We start from the raw sequence: 24809 nt of genomic DNA on the forward strand, positions 1-24809 counted from the left end.
TACATTTTTATTCAAGCTTTCTGTACAGATCTACTTGCAAGGTATTTTTAAAGTGTTGTAGCAGAATGGCCTGGGTACTGTAATTGTGGCCTGGTTTTAGTGTCTCACCAAAGTACCTCCCCGATTTTAATGCAGTTACTCATGATTTACACAAGCATGAGTGAGAGGAGAATTGAATGCTTTGGGAGGGACTTTGGTCTCTGCTTAGGCATCATATAAAAGCAGCAAATGGCGTGTAAGAGGCTCAGGAGAATTCCCCATGTGGAATCGTCTCCCTACAAGGCCCAGTATAGGGGAACATGCTAGGGGTAGAACCAAGGACAGGAGGAGACAGAGCCATAGTGTATGCCGTGCAAGCCTGGGCAGCACTGGGGATGCTGTTGTAACGTAGAGCAGTCGTAGACTGTTACACTAGGGTCCCATTCTGCACACACAGCAGCCATTGATCAGGAGGGTGCAAAGTGTCTTAAAGGCTCCCTTCCTCAGCTGCACTGTCTGCAGCTAACCTATTGTGTTTAGTGAAAACAGTGTCTTGAACTCCGATACCAGTTGGTGCAACAACTCAGCTTAAATGCTGGTTTGGCAGATCAACAGTTAACTTGTGTAAAATTGTAGTTGTGACTGATTATTTGCTTTCTGCAGGTGAAAGATGTCATGAAGGACATCATGTCAAACTTGCAGCAGACAAACAGTGAGAAAATCCTGCTGAGCTGGGTTCGGCAATCCACAAGGCCTTACAGTCAGGTCAATGTTCTGAACTTTACCACAAGCTGGACTGATGGACTTGCCTTTAATGCTGTGATCCACAGACACAAGTAAGTGACATATTAGATGATTAGACAGCTACACCAATAAGCAGCTTTTGCTTCTTCATCTTGGAGTGTTCAACAGCTTTTAACAACAAGGAATCCTGTGGCATCTTAAAGACTGAAGGTCTTTAGAGACTGTGCCGTTAGTCTTTAAGGCGCCACCAGACTCCTTGTTGTTTTTTGGGGATACAGACTAACACGGCTACCCCTTGATACTTGACAACAGCTTTTAGACTGTTTAAATGATTCACTGGTGATGGGTTTTTTAGTTTGGGGATTTATTTATTTATTTTTTTGGGTGTGGTTATGTTAACAATGGAGGGAAATTGGCCAATCCAGCACTTACTTACTTGCAGAGGGCAAAGCCAGGGCTACACTGTAACTCCCGCTGTTCCTTTGCTCACTTTTCAATTACCAAAAAATAAAAGTACTTGAGTGTTTTAAATTGCAAATGACATACATTAACTAGAAAGCAAGCTGAATACATCTTTACAGAGAGGATATCTTGGCTGTTAGACCATCTTACTCCTTTCCCCAAAACTGAAAACACTTGGAAAAAAGGCTCCAGTCCAGCTTGTTTTTTGTAGCATCTCTAGTGAGTAGATAAAGGAACACTTTGAAACAAATCAACAAGTAATACAGGCACCATGGCTCCCTCTTAGTTTTGAGTAAGTGTGATTTGAGAGACAAAGTAATTATTCTCACACAGTTGGCATACATTACTTAACAGAAGAATCAAAGGATAATACAATTCTTTGTTTCTATCCTGTGGTGGTTTACTCTCCCTTGGCCCTTCTTCTGAGAGGTATTGTTTAAGCTGCTCTGGGCAAAGATCATGTATTCTTTGTCTTGGGAGGTGTGTTAGGTAGTCTGTAGAAATAATCATTCCTAATTTTTTAAAAAAAGTATGACTTTCATCAGATATTTCTGCTTTTGGTCATTCCAGTGTAATTTTAAATTTCACAAATGTTTCAGGATCCATCATTTCCCAGAATGAGCTATTCCACAGTATAATTTTATAATTATTCATTTAAAATGTATCGTTATAGCCCCTAGGGGCCAACCAGATCACAGCTCCACTGTGCCAGGTGCTGTACAGTCATTGTCTAAATGTCGGTCCCTGCCTCGGTGATCTTCTAATCCAAAACGCAAGGCATAACATTTGGATGGGATGTGATGTGATGAACAAACCGTTTGGGATGGGGTTCAGGGGAGACAGCGTAGCAAAAATAATAGGAGGTGTGAAATTCTTATCAGCAAAAATTGCAATTTCCTAGCTGCCTAATGGATTTTTTTTTAATGTCACCTAAATATTCCTTCTCTTTACTTTATTCCTTTACACGTAGTGGTATCATTTTGTAAATCCTTTTCTAACCCTCCTTCTAGTGTTTGTAGTCAATTATTAAAATCCTATTAGTTGCAATTTATCCTATTTATGTTAGATATTAGAGCTTTTTAACCTTTTCCTACATGTCAGAACCTTTAACTCCCTATTCAGTCTTGTTCCCCAGCTAGTGGCGGATTTAGAGTTAGTGGGGCCCTGAGCTCAGCTTCATTTTTGGGGCCCTTCCTTGGGACCCAGCCAAGAAAAAGAACATTCTCTCATCGCCCCTTCCACCCCCCTTTTTCATTCTTTTTTTCTTCCTCCTCCTCCTCCTATGGGTAATAGGAAGTAAATGAAAATAAAGTGAGGTACCTTGATTGTTTTTGTAGTCTAACTTATTTTTCCACAGACCACTTGAAAATCTCTGAGTGTCTTGGTGGACCACTTAATTATCTTTCCAAATATTGTTTGTACTGTTAGCTAACTCTTGTAAAGCGATTTGGATAAGAGTGGTTTATTAAAAAAATGTAAAAAAATGTGTAAAAAAAAAAAAGTTGGGACGTGGGGTCTGGCTAGGACTTATGGTGCAGGAGGGGGCTCAGGGCTGGGGAGCAGGAGCAGGCTGGGGGTTGGGGTGTGGGAGGGGGCTCAGGGCTGGGACGGGGTTGGGGTGTGGCGTGCTTACCTGGGGCAGCTCTTGTTTGGTGCGAGGGGTGCAGGTGGGGATTTGGGGATGTGTGTGCAGGAGTCAGGGAGGGCAGGGGACTGGGTGTGTGCAGGAGTCAGGGAGGGCAGGGGGATGGGATGGGGGGACAGGAGTCAAGGCTGGGTGTGTGTGAGGGGGTGCAGGAGTTGGGTGGACTGGGGGTGCAGAGTCTGGGAGGGAGTTAGGGTGCAGGAGCGGGCTGGGGGTTGGGGTGCAGGGTCTGTCCAGAAGTTAGGATACAGGATGGGGCTCAGGGTTGGTGCAGGAGGTTGGGGTGTGGAGCACTTACCTGGGGCAGCTCCCATTTGGTGCGAGGGGTGCAGGTAGGAATGTGGGGTATGCGTGCAGGAGCTCCCCTTTGGTGCTCAAGGTGTGGGGGAATGGGGGGGTATAGGAGTCAGAGAGGGCAGGAGACTGGGGGTGTGTGAGGGGATGCAGGAGTCAAGGCAGGGGGCTGGGGGCGCCCCCACGACTTGAGACCACAGACCCCGGCCCTGACTGGCTCATGGCAGGGGGATGGAGGGTGTATGTGTAGGGGGAGTGCAGCGGCCCTGCCTTTGCTCCTCCCTGTCCCGATTCCACCTGCTTCCCCAAGGCCCTGCTTCTTCTCCGCCTCCTCCCCCGAGAAGCTCTGGGAGGGACAGGAAGGGGCTGGAACGCGGCACGCTCAGGGGAGGAGACAGGGGAGGGGGGAGCTTGGCTGCTGGTCGGTTCAGAAGCCCCAGGAACCGGCAGGACCAGGCTTCTGCCTCCGCAGCTGCCCGGCCCTGGGGCCCTGTCACTGGGGGGTGCCGTGCCAGGGCACCCTGTTTTTTCTGTAAATCCGCCTCTGTCCTCAGCTCTGTATTCATTTCAGTTGCATTTAAGCACCCACCCCATCCCTCCTCTACCAAGTTTTAGAAATCTTATGAAAAAATGGCAATTATTCACGATGTCTGTATTTTAAAAAAAAAATGGGAAATGATTATTTATGTCCCTGTGATGTTTGCAGTTCAAACGCTGCAATGCCATGCTAATCATAGTGCTCTGGACTTGGAAGCAAAATGACTCGAAAGAAAAGGGAAACTGACTTTTTTTTCTACGTTGTCCAAACTGAGTGCAACACAAAAAGTAAATACTCTGCAGTAATGCTGAAAAATAAATATTTTAATAATAGATTTGTACATTTTTAAAATTGACTCTATCTCTTCAAATGTTACAAAAATAGCAGTTGTAGAGTGTATTATGTGGCATGGGATGAGAATATAACTACAGTCATATAGATATAAAGTTAGTGATTCAAATATGTTCAGAATTTTGTTGCACATACTAGAGTTTTCTGCTTGGGGTCTCGGTTACTCTTTTTAAAATCTGTAATTGCATTGTAACACTATCTGATGTGTGTGAGGTGTTCCTCCCCCCGCCTCTCCCCCGGTTGATTTTGTTTTCCTTATTCTTTCAGACCTGAGCTCTTCAGTTGGGATAAAGTTACTAAGTTGACCCCAACTGAGAGACTAGAACATGCTTTCACCATAGCCAAAAACCACCTGGGAATAGAAAAATTGTTAGATCCTGAAGGTAAAATGTGTTTGCTTGCTCTTGATTAGAAAATCATTTTTGAGATAAGTGTTCAAAATTTACTTCCATTTACTTTTAATGTAAATACAGTGTCAAGTTGTTTTCCAGTTGTAACTTATTGTTGTCTTCAGCCATTGTCTTTGAAGAGAGATCCAGTTACTAAGGGGTGTGTGTGGATGAGTGAGTGTGTGTGTGTGTGTGTGTGTGTGTGTGTGTGTGTGTGTGTATGTGTATGTGTAACAGTGACATCTGTCTTCACTGATTTGTTTTTATTTAAAATTAAGTGATGCAACAAATGATGATCCTTGGTTAAGGAAGAGAAAGAAGCAAAAACTGGTTCGCAATTTGTTTTTTTTTTTTTAAATGAAGTATGAGTTGATTATAATTGTACATGTCAAAACGTGTAGGAGTTAAAACTATAAATAACTAAGCATTTTTCAGGCTCATGTAAAACATTAAATACTATATACTGGGTAGCTCTTCTCATACACAAACCCACTTTGCTTTCTATGCCCACTGAACAGCAGTAGCCACTTATTAACTGCTTAAGTGCTTCACCTGTGGGAGAACTTGCTACCAAGCTTCTATGACTTCTGCTGAAGCTCCACTGCTCTGAGTGGACTCTGGGCTTCCCAAAGATATATCCTGCATAATAGATTAGCAGATGGCCTCTACAGCATTAGGTGATCAGTCCTAGAGGTACAGGTATAGAGATAAGATTCAGTCTAGAGAGAGCTCTTTAAGCCCATCACCCAGTGTATCCCCCCAAGTGAGGATAATGGGGCCTGACTCTCCATTGGGATGGTACGGGGCTGTACTTATGGTTTTGTTGCAGCTCTGAGGAAACTGGTATGTTTATAGGATTTGGTAGCTTCTGCTGCACTGCCTATACTATGTAGGGACTGACAGAATGTGGACTTTCCGTTTTGTTCTCTGCTCAGCTTTTGTAAGCATTGAGTTTCCCAAGACTTTCCAAACTAAAATCCTTGATTTCAGGAGCCTCTTTGCTCTGAAGAGTTTGGGATCAGCTTTAAAACATGAAGTTAAAAGTTGGGGCAGAATCTCTCCAACCTCTTACCAAAAATATTCTAGCATTCCAAGAAGTAAAGGGGGTTGTTCCACTATTATTTATTTATTTACTTGCATTTTCCATTGCTGGTGCTGCTCTGATCTGTTAGCCATTCCAGATGCATTGGGGAAGGAAGGCCTGACCTTTTGGCATAAAACTTTTAGACCCTGACGCTTTCTGGTATACAGACCACACCATAGCTATCTAGGAGATTTTCTAGAAAAGCAGTCTCACTTCATTTTTTTAAAATTTCCTGTGTAGATGTTGCTGTACAGCTTCCTGACAAAAAATCTATCATCATGTATTTGACCTCTTTGTTTGAGGTCCTTCCTCAGCAAGTCACCATGGAAGACATCCGCGAGGTGGAGACTCTTCCAAGGAGATACAAAAAGGAATGTGAAGGAGGAGCATTTAATATACAGCAAGTATGTTTCTGTCCATCCAGGTCTGGAAGGTTATTGGCTATAATTTTCACCTGTTCAAGTATACTGGTAGCCCTCCTGACCCCTGCAAAATTCATTGGAGGATACTAAAATTGCACCCTGACAATCCTCCTCCTGGTTCTCTCTCTCTCATCTGCACTCTAGCATTGCCTTTCCTTCTCCTCCCGCTCCCTTTTCCTACACTGACAATTGTCTACTTGTCCTGGAAAGTTTAACGCTTTAAGCTTCCTGCTTCTGCCCATCGCTCTCATTCATCTTGGTGTGCTGGACAGGGTGGCTCCTGATCCTGAATTGAATTTGCGTGGGGAGAGGTTTTTATTTTTCTTTGGTACTCCTCCGCTCTACTTCAGTGTCACCTGCTGACTTAATTTAATAAACGCTAATGAGGGTGATTTTATTTGTTAGTGGTGACCTCTAGATTCTGTATTCCCCTTGGAGAAAAAAAGGAAAATAATCAGATCTGACAGTTGGCCCCTCTAGTCTACAAAGTAACCAACTATCCTGTTTTAATGTTAAGAGTTGGCATAACAGACACACTGTCACATCACTCAAGTACTCAAAGGATCTTAAACAATCAGTGTTTTGTGCCAATTATGGAAACAACATTTCTGCGTTCCTAAGAAATGTTACTTTCCTCTTTGCTATGTAGAGTGCAACACCTGAAGAGGAACATGAAGGTTCTAGAGCAGAAACCCCTAGCACTGTGACTGAGGTGGATATGGACTTGGACAGCTACCAAGAAGCTCTGGAAGAGGTCCTCACATGGTTGCTTTCAGCTGAAGATACATATCAGCAAGATAACATATCTGGTGATGTTGAAGAAGTCAAGGAGCAGTTTGCTACCCATGAAGTAAGTTTGTGTTGGCAGGTCTTTTTCCAACCCATTCTTAAAATTGTTAGTTCTTGATACTATAAAAACATCCTTCTGTTTCATTTGTGTTGCTTTTGCTAAATTTATACTGAACATTTGTAGGATATTTTAAGGCTTGTGTCATTTGCATCATGCTTTGTTTTGCGCATTAGATTTTGAGTTTTAACCTTTTGGGTTTTTTGTTTTGTTTTTTTTGTTTTTAAATAATAGAAATAATTGATTATTAGAATGTTATTTTTAGTGCACAATTTGTCCTCATTCCTCAACTTCTACATTATTTGAAGGGAATATTATAGACTTTGTCATGATTTATGGGCCAGATCCAATGGTGCTATGCTGATGTACACCAGTGGAGGAGCTGGTCCTGCTGTTTCCCGATTTATTAGTGTGAGGTTTCTGGTTGTAAGTATAATGTTGCTAAAAGCTGTAGGTGCTGGAGATGGAAAAATTCTGTTAGATACTTTAGTCTGTCTTTCTGTCAATGTAAAATATATGATCACATGTCATCAGAAAATAGAGCTACCTTCACAATAGTTGCCTTCTCCATGTGTAGGAGCTGTATGACCATATATAGAGAAGAGAAGAGAAAAGACCCCCTCCCATGTGCACATTTTTTGGACTTTTTGTTAAATAAATAAATAAATAAAACTCTTATTTCCATCGTTGAAAACGTATCTGCTTTCTTTGCAGTTCGTTCTGTTTTTGGTTTTCAATGTTTCCAATTAATATGTTTGTTAGTGAACTTATTTTTAAAGGTTGTCTCCTAACCTGCAACTTCTTCTCTTGGGAAAGTTCTATTTTTATTCCTTTGCCACCTCTTTTGCTTTACCGAAACACATACTGGCAGTTCTTTTGAAATTTTCTGATGTAGAGACCAGTGGGTTAAGGTCTGCTGTGCTTGTGCTTTTGATGATGCCAGCTTATTCTGCAGCGTTGTGGTTTGAACATTATCAATTTACTAAGACTGTTATAAACTCCTGATGGCAGCTCACAAATTAAGATGATGTCATTTGTTGTACCTTTTCCAGGCTTTTATGATGGAGCTTACTGCACACCAGAGTAGTGTGGGTAGTGTACTGCAGGCTGGGAACCAATTGATAGCACAGGGCAATCTATCAGAGGAAGAGGAGAATGAGATCCAGGAACAAATGAAACTGCTAAACTCTCGATGGGAAGCTCTAAGAGTGGACAGCATGGACAGGCAAGCTCGGTGAGTTGTGCCCTAAAACTTCTTGTATAGCTGGCAAACTAGTTAATGGAAGTCCGTGTGTATTTAGCCTGATTTTTGAGGCCTAATATCAGATTTTTCAGAATGGACTTGTCATTTTGTAGCATTAAATCCATCCTGTTTGTGGCTCAGTAACCCATCTTCAGCAAAGCAAGAAGGAGAAGAAAAACCTGCGTTCTTGGCTACTTTAATGCAAATATTTATATGTATATAATGTAGAAGGTGCCAGGCTGAAAATGCAGTGTAGTGCTTCTACGTGTAGCAAATAGTCTTAAAATTGTTGTAATAATTTAAGTTCTCAAACAAATAAAAGCCTTCAGTCATTGTAAAGGGTGGTATTTATTTATTATATACTAAGGACTATCTGAAGGATTTTTTCCTGCTACGTTTTATTACAGTTATTAAGGGGGAAACTGCATTTCATTGCTGCTCTTGACATTGTCGTTAAGAGTGAACATCTGATGCAAGAAACAATTAAGCTGTTAGAAATTCTGAGCGTATTTCTATGTACCCTGGTGGCATATTTCACTAACTTTTGAGGAGTAAACAGAAACTTAACTATGTTTTCTTGAGTTTAGAATTAAATGCCGAACAATTTTATTTAGACATAAATGACTTAGATATGGCTATGTGGCTTTCCTCTTATTTATACCTAGATCTTATGCTTTTTACTTGCAAAAGCCTTTCTGGAATTACTCTGCCTTTGTTTTCTCCCATGTGCAGCCTGCATGATGTGTTGATGGAACTGCAGAAGAAGCAATTGCAGCAGTTGTCTGACTGGCTGACAGTCACAGAAGAGCGCATTCAAAAGATGGAATCTCAGGCCTTTGCTGAAGATTTAGAGTCACTTCAAAAACAGATAGAAGTACATAAAGTAAATGGCTTTTGCCTGTTCTGTAATACACATGATATAGGAAAAAATACTCGGAAGCTCTGAACTTAGTGACGGCTACAATGGAGAAACACAATTGTGGCAGCCACTTCACGGTCCTCTTTTTTTTTTTTTTTAAGGAAAGATTCAGATCTGGTTGTACACTGAGGCCCATGCTTGATAGTTTTGATGTGGAAGGGGATGGTAATGGAAAGGAAGAGAACTGGACAGTTTTGAAAGCACTTTGATTACTAACTGAGTAAAGCACCTTTAGTGGAAGTTGCATATCTTGCCTTGTTTGCTGCATAAAAAAATTCTTCATTAAGTTACCTGTGTAGGAGAGGGGCTGAAAAATAACAAATAATTTATCCATAATGAAGAGCAGAGTGTGCTCAAGTACACTGTACCTCTTGCCACTTACAAAACAAACAACCCCACCCCTCACCCCCCCAAAAAAACACCACCATCCAACAAACCACTAAGCCAAGAAGAAATTGCTCTTTTATTTGCCCAGCACTCCACTAGTGGTATGGCTCTAAGCCAAGTTTCTAGAGCAGAGTCTTGCCTTCTGCCCCAGGTGCTTTTAGAGGGGAGAGGGCTTTTGAATGCTCATCACTCTTACGGCATTCTATGGTAAGCATTAAAAAGAACATTCATTCTGAGGTGGACGTAGCTTATTGACCACCTTCCCGGTTCCCAATAAGGTATGTATCTTAAGGGAAAAGGGCATTAGAGAGGCTATAAAAACTGCCACAAGAGTAGGCTTTGCCCTTGAAAGGCATTGGTAAAAATTTCCCCGCCCCTCACAGTTTTGTGAGTTGAGTGCAGTGTTTGTTTCCTTCCTCCATCTTGAGCAGTGGCTATATTTCAGTGTGGCTTGAAGTATATAGATTTTGAATAATAATGCATAGTTCTTATATAGTGTTTTTCATTAGTGGATCTCGGAGTGCTTTGCAGAAGTCAGTATCATCATCTGTCTGTGCCTCACTTACCCAATCTTCAAAATGAGGATAAAGTGACTAGCTCAAGGTCACCCAGCGGGCCACTGGCTGAGCTGGGAATAGAACCCAGATCTCCCAAATCCTACTCTGGTGTTGTATCTACTGGACCAAGGATCCTTTGGGATAAAAGATGCTATAGAAAATGTAAAACTGTGTTTCTGGGGCAGAGGTACTCTGTTGATACATGTTGTTGTGTAATACCTAGATATTTACAATAACTACACTTCTATATTGCTAAATAACAGGAGTATCTCTCTTCTCCTACATGTTCTTTGTAGTTGTTGTGTAGTCTTTTGTCAGTATTGTCTCTGAACATAGTGTCCAATATATATCATCAAAGCTGTACAGTTAGTTGTAATTATTGTTCCATCGAAACCTATTAAGACAAGTGTGCATAGTAAGTAATTTAATCTGCTGTTATACTTGCAATCTGATACTTTATTATGTATAGGAACACATTTTATAGGAACCCTTAGCTTTTTTACATGCATCATTAGAGGTTCAGAATGTCATTAGCTGTTGAGAGCCAAACATTTGAATTTTCAGACATCCCTTTTTATTTGTGAGAGCACAAAGAACATTTTTTTGTAAAGGAAAACAGAAGGCTGGTAAAAACTAAATATATAATTTTTTCTTATTGCCTGGTATCTTCCATCGTCTGAAATAATGTATTTTAGCTTCATTACACTTTCTAGTTGCATTTTCTAGTACTTAGTTACATTATAGATATGGCTCTCCTTAATAAAACATTTGCTTAATTGTTGAGTCTTTAGCACTTTTCCACAGCAACAGTTTTAATGGCTATGGCCAAAAAGGTGTCTCTTTACCCCCATCCAGTTCCTGTAACCATTGATTTGTTCTTCCAGGGGCTGCAGAATGATCTTGAGATAGAGCAGGTTAAGGTAAACTCATTGACCCACATGGTGGTGATTGTTGATGAAAACAGTGGTGAGAGTGCCACAGCTGTACTGGAAGAACAACTGCAGGTAAATGTTTTGTACTGTTTGTTGTACTACATTACATTACTTACAAACTATGTAGGATGGCTTGGTTTTCGTCCATTTGTTATCTGATAGTTAATTGTGAAGCTGCTGTAAATATAGTACCTCTTAATTGTAAACTAGCTTAATTCATAATTTTTCTCCAACTTCAGTCACTAGTGTATTTTGACACCTATAATTTGTTAGCATATGCTTTATTCCTCTGAAATAAAATATTAGAATTGAAGCATAGAAAGGTGTTTGCAGGATACCTGGCTTACAGGCCCCAAAATAAGAAGTTAATTTGTCATTGCCCGAATACAGATAATACCCCACACATCAGTTTTAATGGAATTTTAAAATTGGACACATTTTTGCGCTGTAAACAAATTATTAAATCATTGTTATCTCTGAGAGATTGCTCTTCGTTTCTTATAACAACATAGAGAATTAATAAAATTGCTCAGGGTAAAATTTTCAAAAGTCCAAAACCCATTTTTAAGAGTGCCTAAGTCACTTTGGAGGACAAATCCAGCTTACAGAAGATAATTGATAGTCTGGTAGATTTCCACTCCTTTATTTGAGCATGAGCTTTCGTGAGCTACAGCTCACTTCATCGGATGCATACCATGGAAACTGCAGCAGACTTTATACACACACAGAGATCATAAAACAATACCTCCTCCCACCCCACTGTCCTGCTGGTAATAGCTTATCTAAAGTGATCATCAAGTTGGGCCATTTCCAGCACAAATCCAGGTTTTCTCATCCTCCACCCCCCCACACACAAACTCACTCTCCTGTTGGTAATAGCCCATCCAAAGTGACAACTCTCTACACAATGCGCATGATAATCAAGGTGGGCCATTTCCTGCACAAATCCAGGTTCTCTCACCCCCCTCCAAAAAACACACACACAAACTCGCTATCCTGCTGGTAATAATAATAATAGCACATTGTAGGGAGAGTGGTCGCTTTGGATGAGCTATTACCAGCAGGATAGTGAGTTTGTGTGTGTGTTTTTTGGAGGGGGGTGAGGGGGTGAGAGAACCTGGATTTGTGCAGGAAATGGCCCACCTTGATTATCATGCGCATTGTGTAGAGAGTTGTCACTTTGGATGGGCTATTACCAGCAGGAGAGTGAGTTTGTGTGTGGGGGGGTGGAGGGTGAGAAAACCTGGATTTGTGCTGGAAATGGCCCAACTTGATGATCACTTTAGATAAGCTATTACCAGCAGGACAGTGGGGTGGGAGGAGGTATTGTTTTATGATCTCTGTGTGTATATAAAGTCTGCTGCAGTTTCCATGGTATGCATCTGATGAAGTGAGCTGTAGCTCACGAAAGCTCATGCTCAGGTAAATTGGTTAGTCTCTAAGGTGCCACAAGTACTCCTTTTCTTTCTGGTAGATTTGTACTCTTAAGAGACTAGACACTTTTGAAAATTTTACCCTTAATGCAATTTCATTTGTGGAACTATGGGAAAGTAATGGGTGGATAGAAAGTTGGCCAGATTGTCAGGCTCAACGGGTAGTGATCAATGGCTCCATGTCTAGTTGCAGGCGGTATAGAGTGGAGTGCCCCAAGGGTCGGTCCTCTGCCTGGTTTTGTTCAATATCTTCATAAATGATATGGAGGATGGTGTGGATTGCACCCTCAGCAAGTTTGAAGATAACTCTAAACTGGGAGGAGAGGTAGATACGCTGGAGGGTAGGGATAGGATACAGAGGGCCCTAGAGAAATTAGAGGATTGGGCCAAAAGAAATCTGATGAGGTTCAACAAGGACAAGTGCAGAGTCCTGCACTTAGGACAGAAGAATCCCATGCACCGCTACAGACTAGGGACCGAATGGCTCGGCAGCAGTTCTGCAGAAAAGGACCTAGGTGTTAGGGTGGACGAGAAGCTGGATATGAGTCAACAGTGTGCTCTTGTTGCCGAGAAGGCCAGTGGCATTTTGGGATGTATAAGTAGGGGCATTGCCAGCAGATCGAGGGACGTGATCGTTCCCCTCTATTCGACATTGGTGAGGCCTCCTCTGGAGTACCGTGTCCAGTTTTGGGCCCCACACTCCAAGAAGGATGTGGAAAAATTGGAAAGAGTCCAGCGGAGGGCAACAAAAATGATTAGGGGACTGGAACACATGAGTTATGAGGAGAGGCTGAGTGAACTGGGATTGTTTAGTCTGCGGAAGAGGAGAATGAGGGGGGAGTTGATAGCAGCTTTCAACTACCTGAAAGGGGGTTCCAAAGAGGATGGCTCTAGACTGTTCTCAGTGGTAGCTGATGACAGAACAAGGAGTAATGGTCTCAAGTTGCAGTGGGGGATGTTTAGGTTGGATATTAGGAAAAACTTTTTCACTAGGAGGGTGGTGAAACACTGGAATGCGTTACCTGGGGAGGTGGTGGAATCTCCTTCCTTAGATACTTTTAAGGTCAGGCTTGACAAAGCCCTGGCTGGGATGATTTAATTGGGGATTGGTCCTGCTTTGAGCAGGGGGTTGGACTAGATGACCTCCTGAGGTGCCTTCCAACCCTGATATTCTATGATTCTATGATTCACAGTAGTTTTTTTTTTTTTTTACCTTCTCTTTTGTATAAGTAATTTTGGTTGATATGTACATGTGAAATTTGGTTGTAAAGTATATTGCTGTTTGAAGAGTTGACCTTTTTATGTACTGCCTAAATAACTTCTTGTAGTTTTTAAAGTATTTTCCCCAAAATGTCCTACATTAAAAACACTACTACTTGGCTTAAAACAAGAGATGGTAAAATGTGGGATTTTCAGAGTTAGGCCACCTGTTGAGGACTCTTAAAAGTTCCCTCCTTTGACTTTATGTACAACAATAATTGCAATTCTAGGCTTGGATAATTTTCATTTTAGAAAGAGGTTATAGAGATTTAGAGAAAATCTAGCTTTTTATGCATTTCAAAGTGTGACTGAATGTTCATTAACATTTCTTGCTGTTGTAGAGACTTGGCGAGCGTTGGACAGCAGTTTGTCATTGGACTGAGGAACGTTGGATGAAGCTGCAAGACATTCAGATTCTGTGGCAGGAGTTTGTGGAAGAGCAGGTAGGAAGTTGTGCAATTATCCCAAAATTCTGATTCTAACTCATTACAGTTGTAACTACCGAAAACATTTGTCAAACTGTAAAATTTTCATCTGTAAAATTATTTGCCACAAGATGCAAAATAATCTCTTCTCCTTGGGACCTGCCAGCCTGTACATAAAAGTAATGTAGGAATAACTGTAGTGGCTCAGACCAATCTTGTCCAGTACCTTGTCTCTACCATGCTCCTGAGGAAACTATAAAACCCTGATAATGAACAATAATGTGATGTGGTAGGATACAATACTTACCTGTTAGTAGCTGAATCATGAAGTAATTAAATCCCTTTGCTCTGTCGAGATCAAAAATCCATGTAGTAGGAACTGCCTGAGGTTTCAGAACTAAATAAAGGAAACTGGGAGCTAATACATTGAAGATTGGAGCGAAGAGCTGTGCCTTATGAAAGAGAAGCCATTAAGTATCTCAGGTTTTCAATGAATCAGGGTGGAGAGGGTTTGCCAGTGAGAGATGAGTGGAGCTTCATCTCCAATGGAGAGGACTGGACTGGGGCCTGGTGAAGGGGACCAGGTTGCTCTTCTTCCTCCACTTGATACAAAGGAGGATTTGGGATATGGGGCAACCTGGAAGGAGCTTGTTTTTTTTTTTTCTTTTCTTGTTTTGATTTTCTGATGAAGGACTAACTGCTCTCAGGGAGAAAACAGCCCTGTGGAGTTGGATTTTGTTGTCATTCTGGTTTGGGTTCCTGAACACAGTGACCCTTTTATTCAAGCCCCCGAGGAAGAAGTTTCTTAAGTCTAGGCATGAGAGTTTGCACATTTTTATCCTGTCCAATGTAGTGGTATTCATAACTGTAAAAATATATAATCCTTTAAAAAATTAAAATGATTGTTTTGCCGTAATATATTGTGCCAGTGTGTTCCACAGGTGAAGTGTTGTAGAAAATAAAATTATCAGTTGCACATTTTTGCATTCCAGCTTCATTTTTCTTGCATTATTAAAATAAATAATCCTTACTCCTCGTTCATAATAATATCAGTGTGCATTTCCAGTGACTTTAATATAGAAGTAATTGCATCACAATGCAGTTCTGAGCATCTTACCTTGCAGGATCAATATTTGTGGAGTGTTGAGGATAATTTGTCAACTTAGGACCCCATGGACATTGGACTCTCCTGTCTTGTTAGCTAACCATGTATATATGGGCAGCACATGAAACTGCCTTCGGGGAGGCTAGCCCCACCCCTTCTGCCACTCTTCCCCTCCATTGTGGCTGGAGGAGCCGAGCTGAGCCAATGCCCACCTGCCCCAGATGCCGGCCTGAGTACCAGTTCGCCTGAGCCTGCCGCTGGCCGGCCAAGCTCCAGGCCACCGGCCTGAGCTGAGCCCCCACCAGCTTTAGGGGAGTGAGGGAGCAGTCTCAGGGTATAGCCTCAGGGTGGAGCATGGGTGGGGCCATGGCCTGGGTTTGGGGTGGCTTACCCTCCCCTTGCCTATTATACCTGCCACCCATGAGTGCATGTTTGTCTGTGTAATGGTGAGATAGTTAAAGGATTTGTATCTGATTTATATTCAAACTGTAAAACAGTATTTAAATAACAGATTGTTTTATTTCGGTTAAGACCGGTCAAGAATGGAGTAAAATGGAAACTGTTGGTCATTGACCCTGAGAGCGAAGTAAGAGTGAATCACTAACTCATTGGCAGCCTGGTAATTCTAGAATCTTTCCCAAATGTGCTCTCTGTGCTGCCAGCGTTCACACAAACACATTGTTTTGCAGCCAGCTAATCAATCCGGTGACTAATCTTTTTATAGTTACGGATATAAAATAAAACAGGCACTTTAATAGAATGAGGTACGTGCCCTATCTCAATATTTGCTGATTTATTTACATAATTTTGAGATACAAAGAGATGGCAATATGAGTTTAAGCCTACCTGATGTGACACTACACTTAGGTTTATTTGCACAGCATGTTAAAAATAACAATTTAAGTCTTAGCGTAAACAGCCACACTGGGTGCTTTCTTCAGCTATGATAGTCAGAGCCCTTGTTTGAGAGCTAGTGCTTATTCTGTAGTCCTGTTTAATAGCAATAGTTGGGCAGTACTTTGGCAGCTTGGTATTCTTAAATAGAGGCATGAAATGCTATAAAGAATAAAGATATGCTTATTCACGTCTATGAAAAATAAAATCTGTTTGGGTCCTATGGCTGGTGGGTGTAGAACAATGGTATCTATCCCGTTGTAGCTAGCAGGGTTCCAGCCTGGCTTCTGTGACTGAGAGCAGATCTATACAATGCCATTAAGTCAACCTAAGTTAGGTTGATGTGCAGCTGCAGTGGTTTATGTCCGCACTACGCCCCCTCTGTCGGTGGTGCGTGTCCTCCCCAGGAGTGCTTCCACTGACTTAACTGTGTGGGGCATTATGGGGCACTCACAGCTGGAGCCCTGCTGCTGAGCTGTCAGCCCTGGGATGGGGACGGCTCCAGCTGTGAGCCCTGCACAGGGCTGACAGCCAGCAGGTGATGTAAGTAACACAGTGCCTACTCAGACGCTGCATTTCTCTAACTACATCAACCATAACGCAATGCGTCTCATGGAGGTGAAGTTAAGCTAAGATAGGGGGCAATTTACGTCAGTGGGAACTACACTTTAGTGTAGATGCTTACAGACCTCGGTTGACATAAATTGTCTTATGTTGACCTAACCTCTGTAGTGTATACCAGGTCTGAGATTTTTTTCATCTGAGAACCATGTTACAGTAATGTTTTCTATAGACTACCGTTAATCCTGATTGTAGCTAGCATGACTCTGCTGTTTTTAGAAACTGGTCTCTCAAATGTCATACATATATTCTTGTATAAGCAGAGAAATGTAGAGCAAAATTTTATGGCAGTTTTTGTGTGGGGTAGGCTTATATCTGAGTCAAGGAGATGAACAGAGGAGCCACTAATCCCACTCCAGGTCAGGGTACAGGCCCTCAACTACTCCCATGTCAAAGTAGCTTATGTGAATGTGCTTCTGGTCCTTGCAGAGCTGCAAGTGCAGTTCTTATCAGATGTGCATTCAGGAGGATTGCTTGCTAACCGGGAAATGGGAACAGCTTAGTCAGTGGAAATGAGTGCAACTTACATGTGAGTCTCCATGTGCAAGTATTTTACATAATGTACATGAACTGTGTGACTCTGAAAGTGAAAAAGCCTTGAAGGTTTTTTACTGTATATTTAAAATATAGTGAGTGTGATGTGGAAATGTCAGTGTTTTACCAAAATGTCCTTTCATCTGAAGAAATAATTAAGTGGTTTAAAGCAACAATTGTTTCAGTTTGAGGTACTGGCTTGGGATCAGTCCTCTGTAACTACCAAGCTTAATATGTTCCAGGAAAACTAAGTTAACTAGAAATACTGAAGTTAGAACTAATTTCAAGTTCCAGGAAAATATTTGTCATTGAGAAAAATATTTTAGATCAGTCAGCTGCTGTCGCTTCCACCATTGCACCAGGCAGCTGGACGAATGAGCAGAGATGCATCAGTCTTTTGGTGACTGTGTTTAAAGAATCTTTGGACACCTAACTGCCGAGGCAGCATAATTCTTACCACTCAGGAAACACATTAGTCAGTCATTGCCATTCCTTTCTTAGCACTGTAATGATTATATTGTTTCAGTTTCTGGAGGCGGGTTATCGTTGTCAGCTAAGTTAGCAGAGATTAATCATTCACGTTGAACAGCTTCTTAACTCAGTTACATAAAGTGTGTTGGCTGGAACATCAGCTTAATTTTTCCAGTGAATATGTGGTGGTGTGGCTTCGTACTTTCATACTTTATGGCATTTTCATCACCCGTATATTTTCCTGTCTATACATTTATGTACTCAGGTTATATGGGAAGGGAAAACTAAAGTAGTCTTAGGTCCACGAGTTGCTAATCAGTCCTGGGCCAATGCCAAAACTGCACAGCTAGATGGAGGATCCTGGTGACTGTTTTATAGTCTAATGTCTAGTGAACTACTGGGGCTGCTTTAAAACAAACAAAAAAAAACCCCTGTGTCCCTGTGGTTCTTAAACTGTGGTCCATGGAATGTTGGATGGGACATGGGCAGCTCCTTATTGCTTCCAGCTGTTAAATTATATTAAAAGAAGCTAATATAAATTCCTAACATTTTTTCACATAAGGCATTGTTGTGGTTACCACAACGATGGTATTTGACCACTGATGAGGAAGGACAGTGGTCTTCACAATTCCAGATGAGATGGGAGGAGGAGGAGCCATGAGACAGTTTCTCCTTAAAGATGTGCTCCATGCTATGAAAAAGTTAGAGCACCCCTCATCTGTGATATTCGACAGCAGTGTATCCTTAGTGTCAGTCTGTCTCTAGCAGTTTGTGAGGCATTGCCTGCTAAAACTGTGTTTCAGTTGAAGTTGAGAAAGATTCAAGGCTGGTAATTAGAATCATGTGATTTGAAAGTTGGTTGCGACAAGCTGCCAAGGCTAGAAGCACTGACAGGTCCTGAGAGCAAGATTTTTGGAGCACTGGGCCTGCTAGTGATGAGAAGGAAAATGGATTATTCTAAGTATTTCACTGCATTTAACTCTGGTATAATAATTTGTAAATTCAGGCTGAATTTCTGGCAGATAGCTAATCTAGTATTCTTTTATCCCTGCATGTGTGCTACTCCTATTAATGCCAATAGAAATTTGTTGCGTGTAAGGATTGCAGAACAGTGGTGGTGTGATCTAACAAGAAGATCTGAAAGGAGGAATTTGCCATGAGTTGTTTGACACTGTAGTATGTTTCAGAAGTGCTGTATTCTTTTTCCTCTTCAGTGCTTGTTGAAAGCTTGGTTAACTGAAAAAGAGGAGGCTTTAAATAAAGTCCAAACAAGGAACTTCAGAGATCAAACAGAGCTGAGTGTGAATGTTCGAAAACTGGCTGTGAGTATTGGTATCCTGGTCTTCCCTGTCAATTTAGAAAACATGAATAAGTAACATGTTTTTGGCTTGACTTTATTTGATGTCAGTAGGAGCTGTGAACATTCAGCACCTTTGAAAATCAGACCACACTTTCCCTCCTTATGTGTGTCAAAGTCCTTCATGGAGTTCTTTCTTTGTAAAATGACATCTGTTTTGAGTATTTAACTTATTGTGGCAAACTCTGGTTCTCTGTGCCGCATTATGACCAGTTGCCTCTGTGGTCAGCAGTTCCCATTGTTTCACTGAAGACTTCAATAAAAGACACTTTCCATAGTTCCTAGTGCTAGCTAAGACCTATACTAAATTTTGGAGTATGTGTACTCTTGAATACTCTGCAATATAACAGCTGATTCTGGGGCAGATTTTTTATGAAATTCTTTCTCTTGTTGCATGATAAAGAATTGTTTTTAAAACACATAGTTCATGTAGATCATGGGATAAGTTTGTCTATGAAATTAAGAGAAAAATTGAGTAAAATCTGGGAAGGGGTGGGGAAATATTTGGGACCTTTATGTGATATATATATATATTTTTAAATGTCAGATTTTAAAGGAAGATATGGGAATGAAGCGTCACATGCTAGATCAGCTAAGTGAGGTTGGTCAGGATGTGGCACAGCTCCTTGGGAATAACAGGGCTTCAAAGAAAATTGACAGTGATTTGGAGGAACTAACTCAGAGGTGGGACAGCTTAGTTCAGAAGCTTGAGGACTTCTCTAATCAGGTAAGCAAACAATATTAAATTGTCTTTCAATCTTCGAGATGTGTCCATATACTCAAAAAAATAAAAATCTTTGTCACCATGGACAGAATTGCTCAGCAAAGCCTTTGGCACCAGTTTTGGTAAAGGAAGGTTCATTCAGTTACTTATGTCTAAATTAATCCCTGATGTAATTCTGTGAACTTCCCTTGGTCTGTCACAGCCCAAATTTGTTAACCTTTTTGACACAGCTTTGTGGGGCTCAATTTCTTCCATTCAGGTTGGGGCTGGGGGAGGGCTTATTAATATGTTTATCTTTTACTGGTGGGCAAAATAGTTTATTTTATATTGTTTGGAATTTTATTGGTTATGTGAATTTTTGTTGTAAGGGTGCTGAGATTGGCTGAATTGGTGATACTTTAGAAGTCAGAATAAATAAGTACCTGGAGTCATACCAAGGTTGAATTTAGACCAGTGTGATTTTTTTCTTAACATTTTCTCAGATTTACCATGATATATTGAAATTATAGAAGTAAACGTTTATTTTGGCATGCAAGAATAAGAGCAAAGCTTGCATGTTTACAACATATAGCTTGCTATTTAGGGCTCCAGTTAGTATTTCTTAGTTGGACAAAACTCCCGTTGAGTAAGGAGTGATGAGTAAGGTAGGCCAGTGCGACTCAAAGTGGTGGTCAGTGGACCGGTGCCGGTCCATGAGCCATCGGCTGCCGGTCTGCGCGCACATTGGAAAAAAAAAAAAAAAAAAGCCAGTTCCTTACATCAGATAGCTTGAGAAGTACTGAGCTAGGCCACATTTCTGAAAAAGACTTAATCACGTGCTTGACTTTAACTGTCTAGAGCACTCCCATGAGTCCAGTCCAAAGCCCTGTAAAGTCAATAGACTCCCAATGGGTCTATGGATTGCATGTCAATTTTTGCATAGTTGGAGTCTAGTTGTGATGAACTGGCAGCATAAACATTAAAGTTCTGTGTTATACTTAAAAACAACAACTCCTCTTCCTCCTTCCCCTCTCCTCCCCCGTGTGTTAGTTTTTACCAGTGAATGAAAATCTGTCATTTGCTTTGTTGATTATATTTACTCAATCTGCTACAAACTTTCAGTCAATTTGAGCATTTTGATGCTTAGTTTCCGCATCTGGAAAAATTAGGATAATATTACTTAACTCTTTTGTTGAAGTGCTTTGAGATCTACAGATGAGAAGGTCTAAAAGAGATTGATTTTACTATTTAATGTAATTTAACAATTAAATGGGTTTGAATGACATGTAAATATAATTGATTGGGGGGTAGGGGGAGGAAAACCACACAGAATTTGTCCCGTAAAATATAAACTCTATTTGCTAAATCGTTTTTTGTGTAGGTAACACAGGCTGTGGGAAATGTCGGAGTGTCCCAAGTTTCACAGAAGACAGTTACTGAAATGATTTCTGTAAAGGAGCAGGTAATGATAAAAGAATCCAGACAGGAACTACCACCACCTCCACCACCGAAGAAAAGGCAGATACCCGTGGATATTGTAGCAAAAAAAAGGTAAGAATGTATTATTGGTATTTGTTACTCACTAGACAATATTTTAAACTTATTTTCCTTAGTCTTTACATATGAAATTGTCTTTATGCAAGTAAGAAATATCTATAATCTCTAGTGCTGGGTGAAATTTTTCAGCCAAAACTTTTTTAAACAAAAAATGCAAATTTGGGTTGACCAAAACGTTTTGCGAGCTTGTCGATTTATTTGTCCGGGGGAAGAAAAACCTTAAAAGAAAAGCTAAAACAAAATGTGTTTTGAATTTTTGATTCAGAATGACTTCTTTAAAAAATTTCAAGTACATTTCAAAACTAAGTTTTAAAAAATGAGTTTTCAAAAATCATCTGTTTTTTTTCCAACTTTTTGGTTTGCCAAACATTTTGTTTCAGGTTGACACAATTGTTTTTTTGATTCCGCTCCCCCCCTCCCCTCCAAACTGTGATTCAAAAGAAAAATCTGTTGTTTTCACATAAGTGCAGGCCCCAATTATACTTGGTAGGTCCCCATCTCTGACAGTGACGTATGCTCTGCATTGCACCTCCACTTGTGCAAAGGTTTAAGGATGTTACACACAACCTTCTGGAAATTGGTGTGTAACGAATAATCATGAATTTTTCCACCACTCAAAAAGTGAATGTATCTCCATTTTGTTTGTTTATTTATTTAGAAGACATTTTCTCATAGACCTGAGTTCTGTTTGTAGCTCTGTCTCTGCTTCTCTGTGTGTTTTTTGTGGAAGTCAATTCACCATCTGGTTTTCAGAGATACAGAATACCTGCAGATCCCATTAACTTCAAATGGAGTTATGGGTGCTCAAGACCACTGAAAAATGTGGTGTTCAGCCTCTCTGTGCCTCAGTTTCCCCATTGAAAAAGGGAGATAATTTCCCTTGTAAAGCACTTTTAGATCTCTAGATTAAAAGCACCATGCAAGTGCCAAGTAATATTTATTTTATTTAGGAATATATAATTTATTAATTTATTATTTACTTGTAATTGCATTAAAATACATTGTCGCAACTATCTGGACAGAAAAACTGGTGGTCTGCCCCCAGCCTTCTTATATATTTAATAGCAGAGACCAGAAGGTATTAAGGTCTCATTGCGAGGAACTCATTTGGGTGTGTGGTGTGTTTTAGCAAAATGTACTTTAGTGTCCTTTATGAAATATTGTAACGAAAACTAAATTACTATGGTCAAGACAAATGAACAGAGTAGATGTTGTGCATGCACTTGTCTTATCCATGTCATTTTCCGTTTACTCTCTATTTTGAAAAATTCAATAGTTTATTTGACCAGTCAGCGGTTTGTCTTCTGTACTTTATTAATATTAGAGGCCTGAGCCAAGAGCAGGGCTTTACTGTGCTAGATGCTGTTCTTACACATGGTAAGAAATAGCTGTATCTTTTTATAGCTTAAAATATCCCCATTTTAAAGATGGAGAACTAAAGCACAGAGAGATAAAGGAACTTGTCTGAAGTCACCTGACAAGTCTGTAGCGCAGTGTCTGATTGAATCCAGAGCACCTTAGTCCCAGTCTGATGTCTTAACCATAAGATCATCCTTCTCTGTTTACAGTTCTTGAATTAGAGGTTCATAATGCTGTGTAAACTGTTTTTGCTTTTTAAGCAGTGATTGATCCTGCCTCATTTTACCATCTCCCTTTACTAGTGTTAAAGCTGTATCAGAAAATGGAGTTGGAAAAAACAGGTTAAACTTTCAGTTGATGTTTTTGCTACTTCCCAGCAACACACATTTGAGCCAATAAATGAACAATGGCAGGAAACCTGCAAATTCTCCCATGAACAGTTTGACTGAATTAACAGTAACTTGCTGGAATTAGTTTCTCACTGGGTTAATTACAGGCTGTTGTTCTGCATGGGAAAGTAATACTGGTATAATCTAAAGTGTGACTTTAAACCAATATAGTTAAACTGGTATAGTCCCAAGTGTGTGTGTGTTTTTATTTTATTTTTTTCTTGTTTAATTTGTCACTTTTGGAAATGGTTTAAACTAAACCTAAAAAAGTCACTTCTATGGTGAGCTATTCTGGTATAAATATGTTGGTTTAAATTCACACCTTAGCTGATAGTGGCTTACCTTTCCTATGTAGACAAGCCCTTAGTGTAGCTGAAGAGCCAGATTATAAGATATTTCTCAATCAGCTGATCATTTATAATGCTTTTGCCAGCTGCTCTCTGAATTATTATGTAGTTCTTTAGCTGCTGGTTCTTCATTTAAGCTAATATGTATTTTTTACATATATTTACAGTTTGGAAAAAAAATAGTCCTTAGTTGTCTCATTCATATTTTTAATTTTGTTTTGTTTTAGGGAAACCTATTCTTATGCTTATAGCATTGAAAGATGCATCCTATAGGACCTTATGTCATGTGTTGTAAGGTATCTGTAAAATGAGAAAACAAATGGTATCATTGCATCAAAGTTCCTGCAAGGGAAGTTGATGATGATATGGTTTTCACTATGGCAGTTTAATAAAGAGTCTGTAAGCAGTGAAAAGAAAAGGAGTACTTGTGGCACCTTAGAGACTAACCAATTTATTTGAGCATAAGCTTTCGTGAACTACAGCTCACTTCATCGGATGCATTCAGTGGAAAATACAGTGGGGAGATTTATATACACACAACATGAAAAAATTGTCTACAGCCAGGTTGTATGATACAACCACATTTGCTCCAACCCCTCAGACAGAGACGAACGCCTACAAGATCTCTATCAAGCATTCTTACAACTACCATACCCACCTGCTGAAGTGAAGAAACAGATTGACAGAGCCAGAAGAGTACCCAGAAGTCACCTACTACAGGACAGGCCCAACAAAGAAAATAACAGAATGCCACTAGCCGTCACCTTCAGCCCCCAACTAAAACCTCTCCAACAAATCATCAAGGATCTACAACCTATCCTGAAGGACGACCTATCGTTCTCACAAATCTTGGGAGACAGGCTAGTCCTTGCCTACAGACAACCCCCCAACCTGAAGCAAATACTCACCGGCAACCACACACCACACAACAGAACCACTAACCCAGGAACCTATCCTTGCAACAAAGCCCGTTGCCAACTGTGTCCACATATCTATTCAGGGGACACCATCATAGGGTCTAATCACATCAGCCACACTATCAGAGGCTCGTTCACCTGCACATCCACCAATGTGATATATGCCATCATGTGCCAGCAATGCCCCTCTGCCAAGTACATTGGTCAAACTGGACAGTCTCTACGTAAAAGAATAAATGGACACAAATCAGACTTCAAGAATTATAAGATTCAAAAACCAGTCAGAGAACACTTCAATCTCTCTGGTCACTCGATTTCTGACCTAAAAGTGGCTGTTCTTCAACAAAAAGACTTCAAAAACAGACTCCGAGAGACTGCTGAATTGGAATTAATTTGCAAATTGGGTACAATTAACTTAGGCTTGAATTAGAGACTGGGAGTGGTTGAGTCATTACACAAAGTAAAACGATTTCCCGTTGTTTATCTCTCCCCCCCCCCACCTCCCACTGTTCGTCAGATGTTCTTTTTAACTGCTGGAAATGGCCCACCTTGATCATCACTACAAAAGGTTTTCTTCTCCCCCACCCCCCCCCACACACTCTCCTGCTCATAATAGCTCATCTTAAGTGATCACTCTCCTTACA

General features: G+C 40.6%; 1 protein-coding gene across 1 annotated transcript in view; it reads left to right on the top strand.

Annotated features, from left to right (window-relative positions):
• Positions 1 to 24809, top strand: part of UTRN (utrophin) — a 528745-nt gene that overhangs the window by 67480 nt on the left and 436456 nt on the right. Inside the window, exons 6-16 of the mRNA XM_077813162.1 lie at positions 643 to 815; positions 4281 to 4396; positions 5727 to 5890; positions 6558 to 6758; positions 7808 to 7989; positions 8731 to 8881; positions 10746 to 10865; positions 13828 to 13929; positions 18751 to 18858; positions 19441 to 19620; positions 20978 to 21147. Coding sequence (XP_077669288.1) covers positions 643 to 815; positions 4281 to 4396; positions 5727 to 5890; positions 6558 to 6758; positions 7808 to 7989; positions 8731 to 8881; positions 10746 to 10865; positions 13828 to 13929; positions 18751 to 18858; positions 19441 to 19620; positions 20978 to 21147 — 1667 coding nt within the window. The remainder of the gene's footprint in view (positions 1 to 642; positions 816 to 4280; positions 4397 to 5726; positions 5891 to 6557; positions 6759 to 7807; positions 7990 to 8730; positions 8882 to 10745; positions 10866 to 13827; positions 13930 to 18750; positions 18859 to 19440; positions 19621 to 20977; positions 21148 to 24809) is intronic.

This window comes from Eretmochelys imbricata, chromosome 3, assembly GCF_965152235.1.
Source record: "Eretmochelys imbricata isolate rEreImb1 chromosome 3, rEreImb1.hap1, whole genome shotgun sequence".
Lineage (NCBI taxonomy): Eukaryota > Metazoa > Chordata > Testudines > Cheloniidae > Eretmochelys > Eretmochelys imbricata.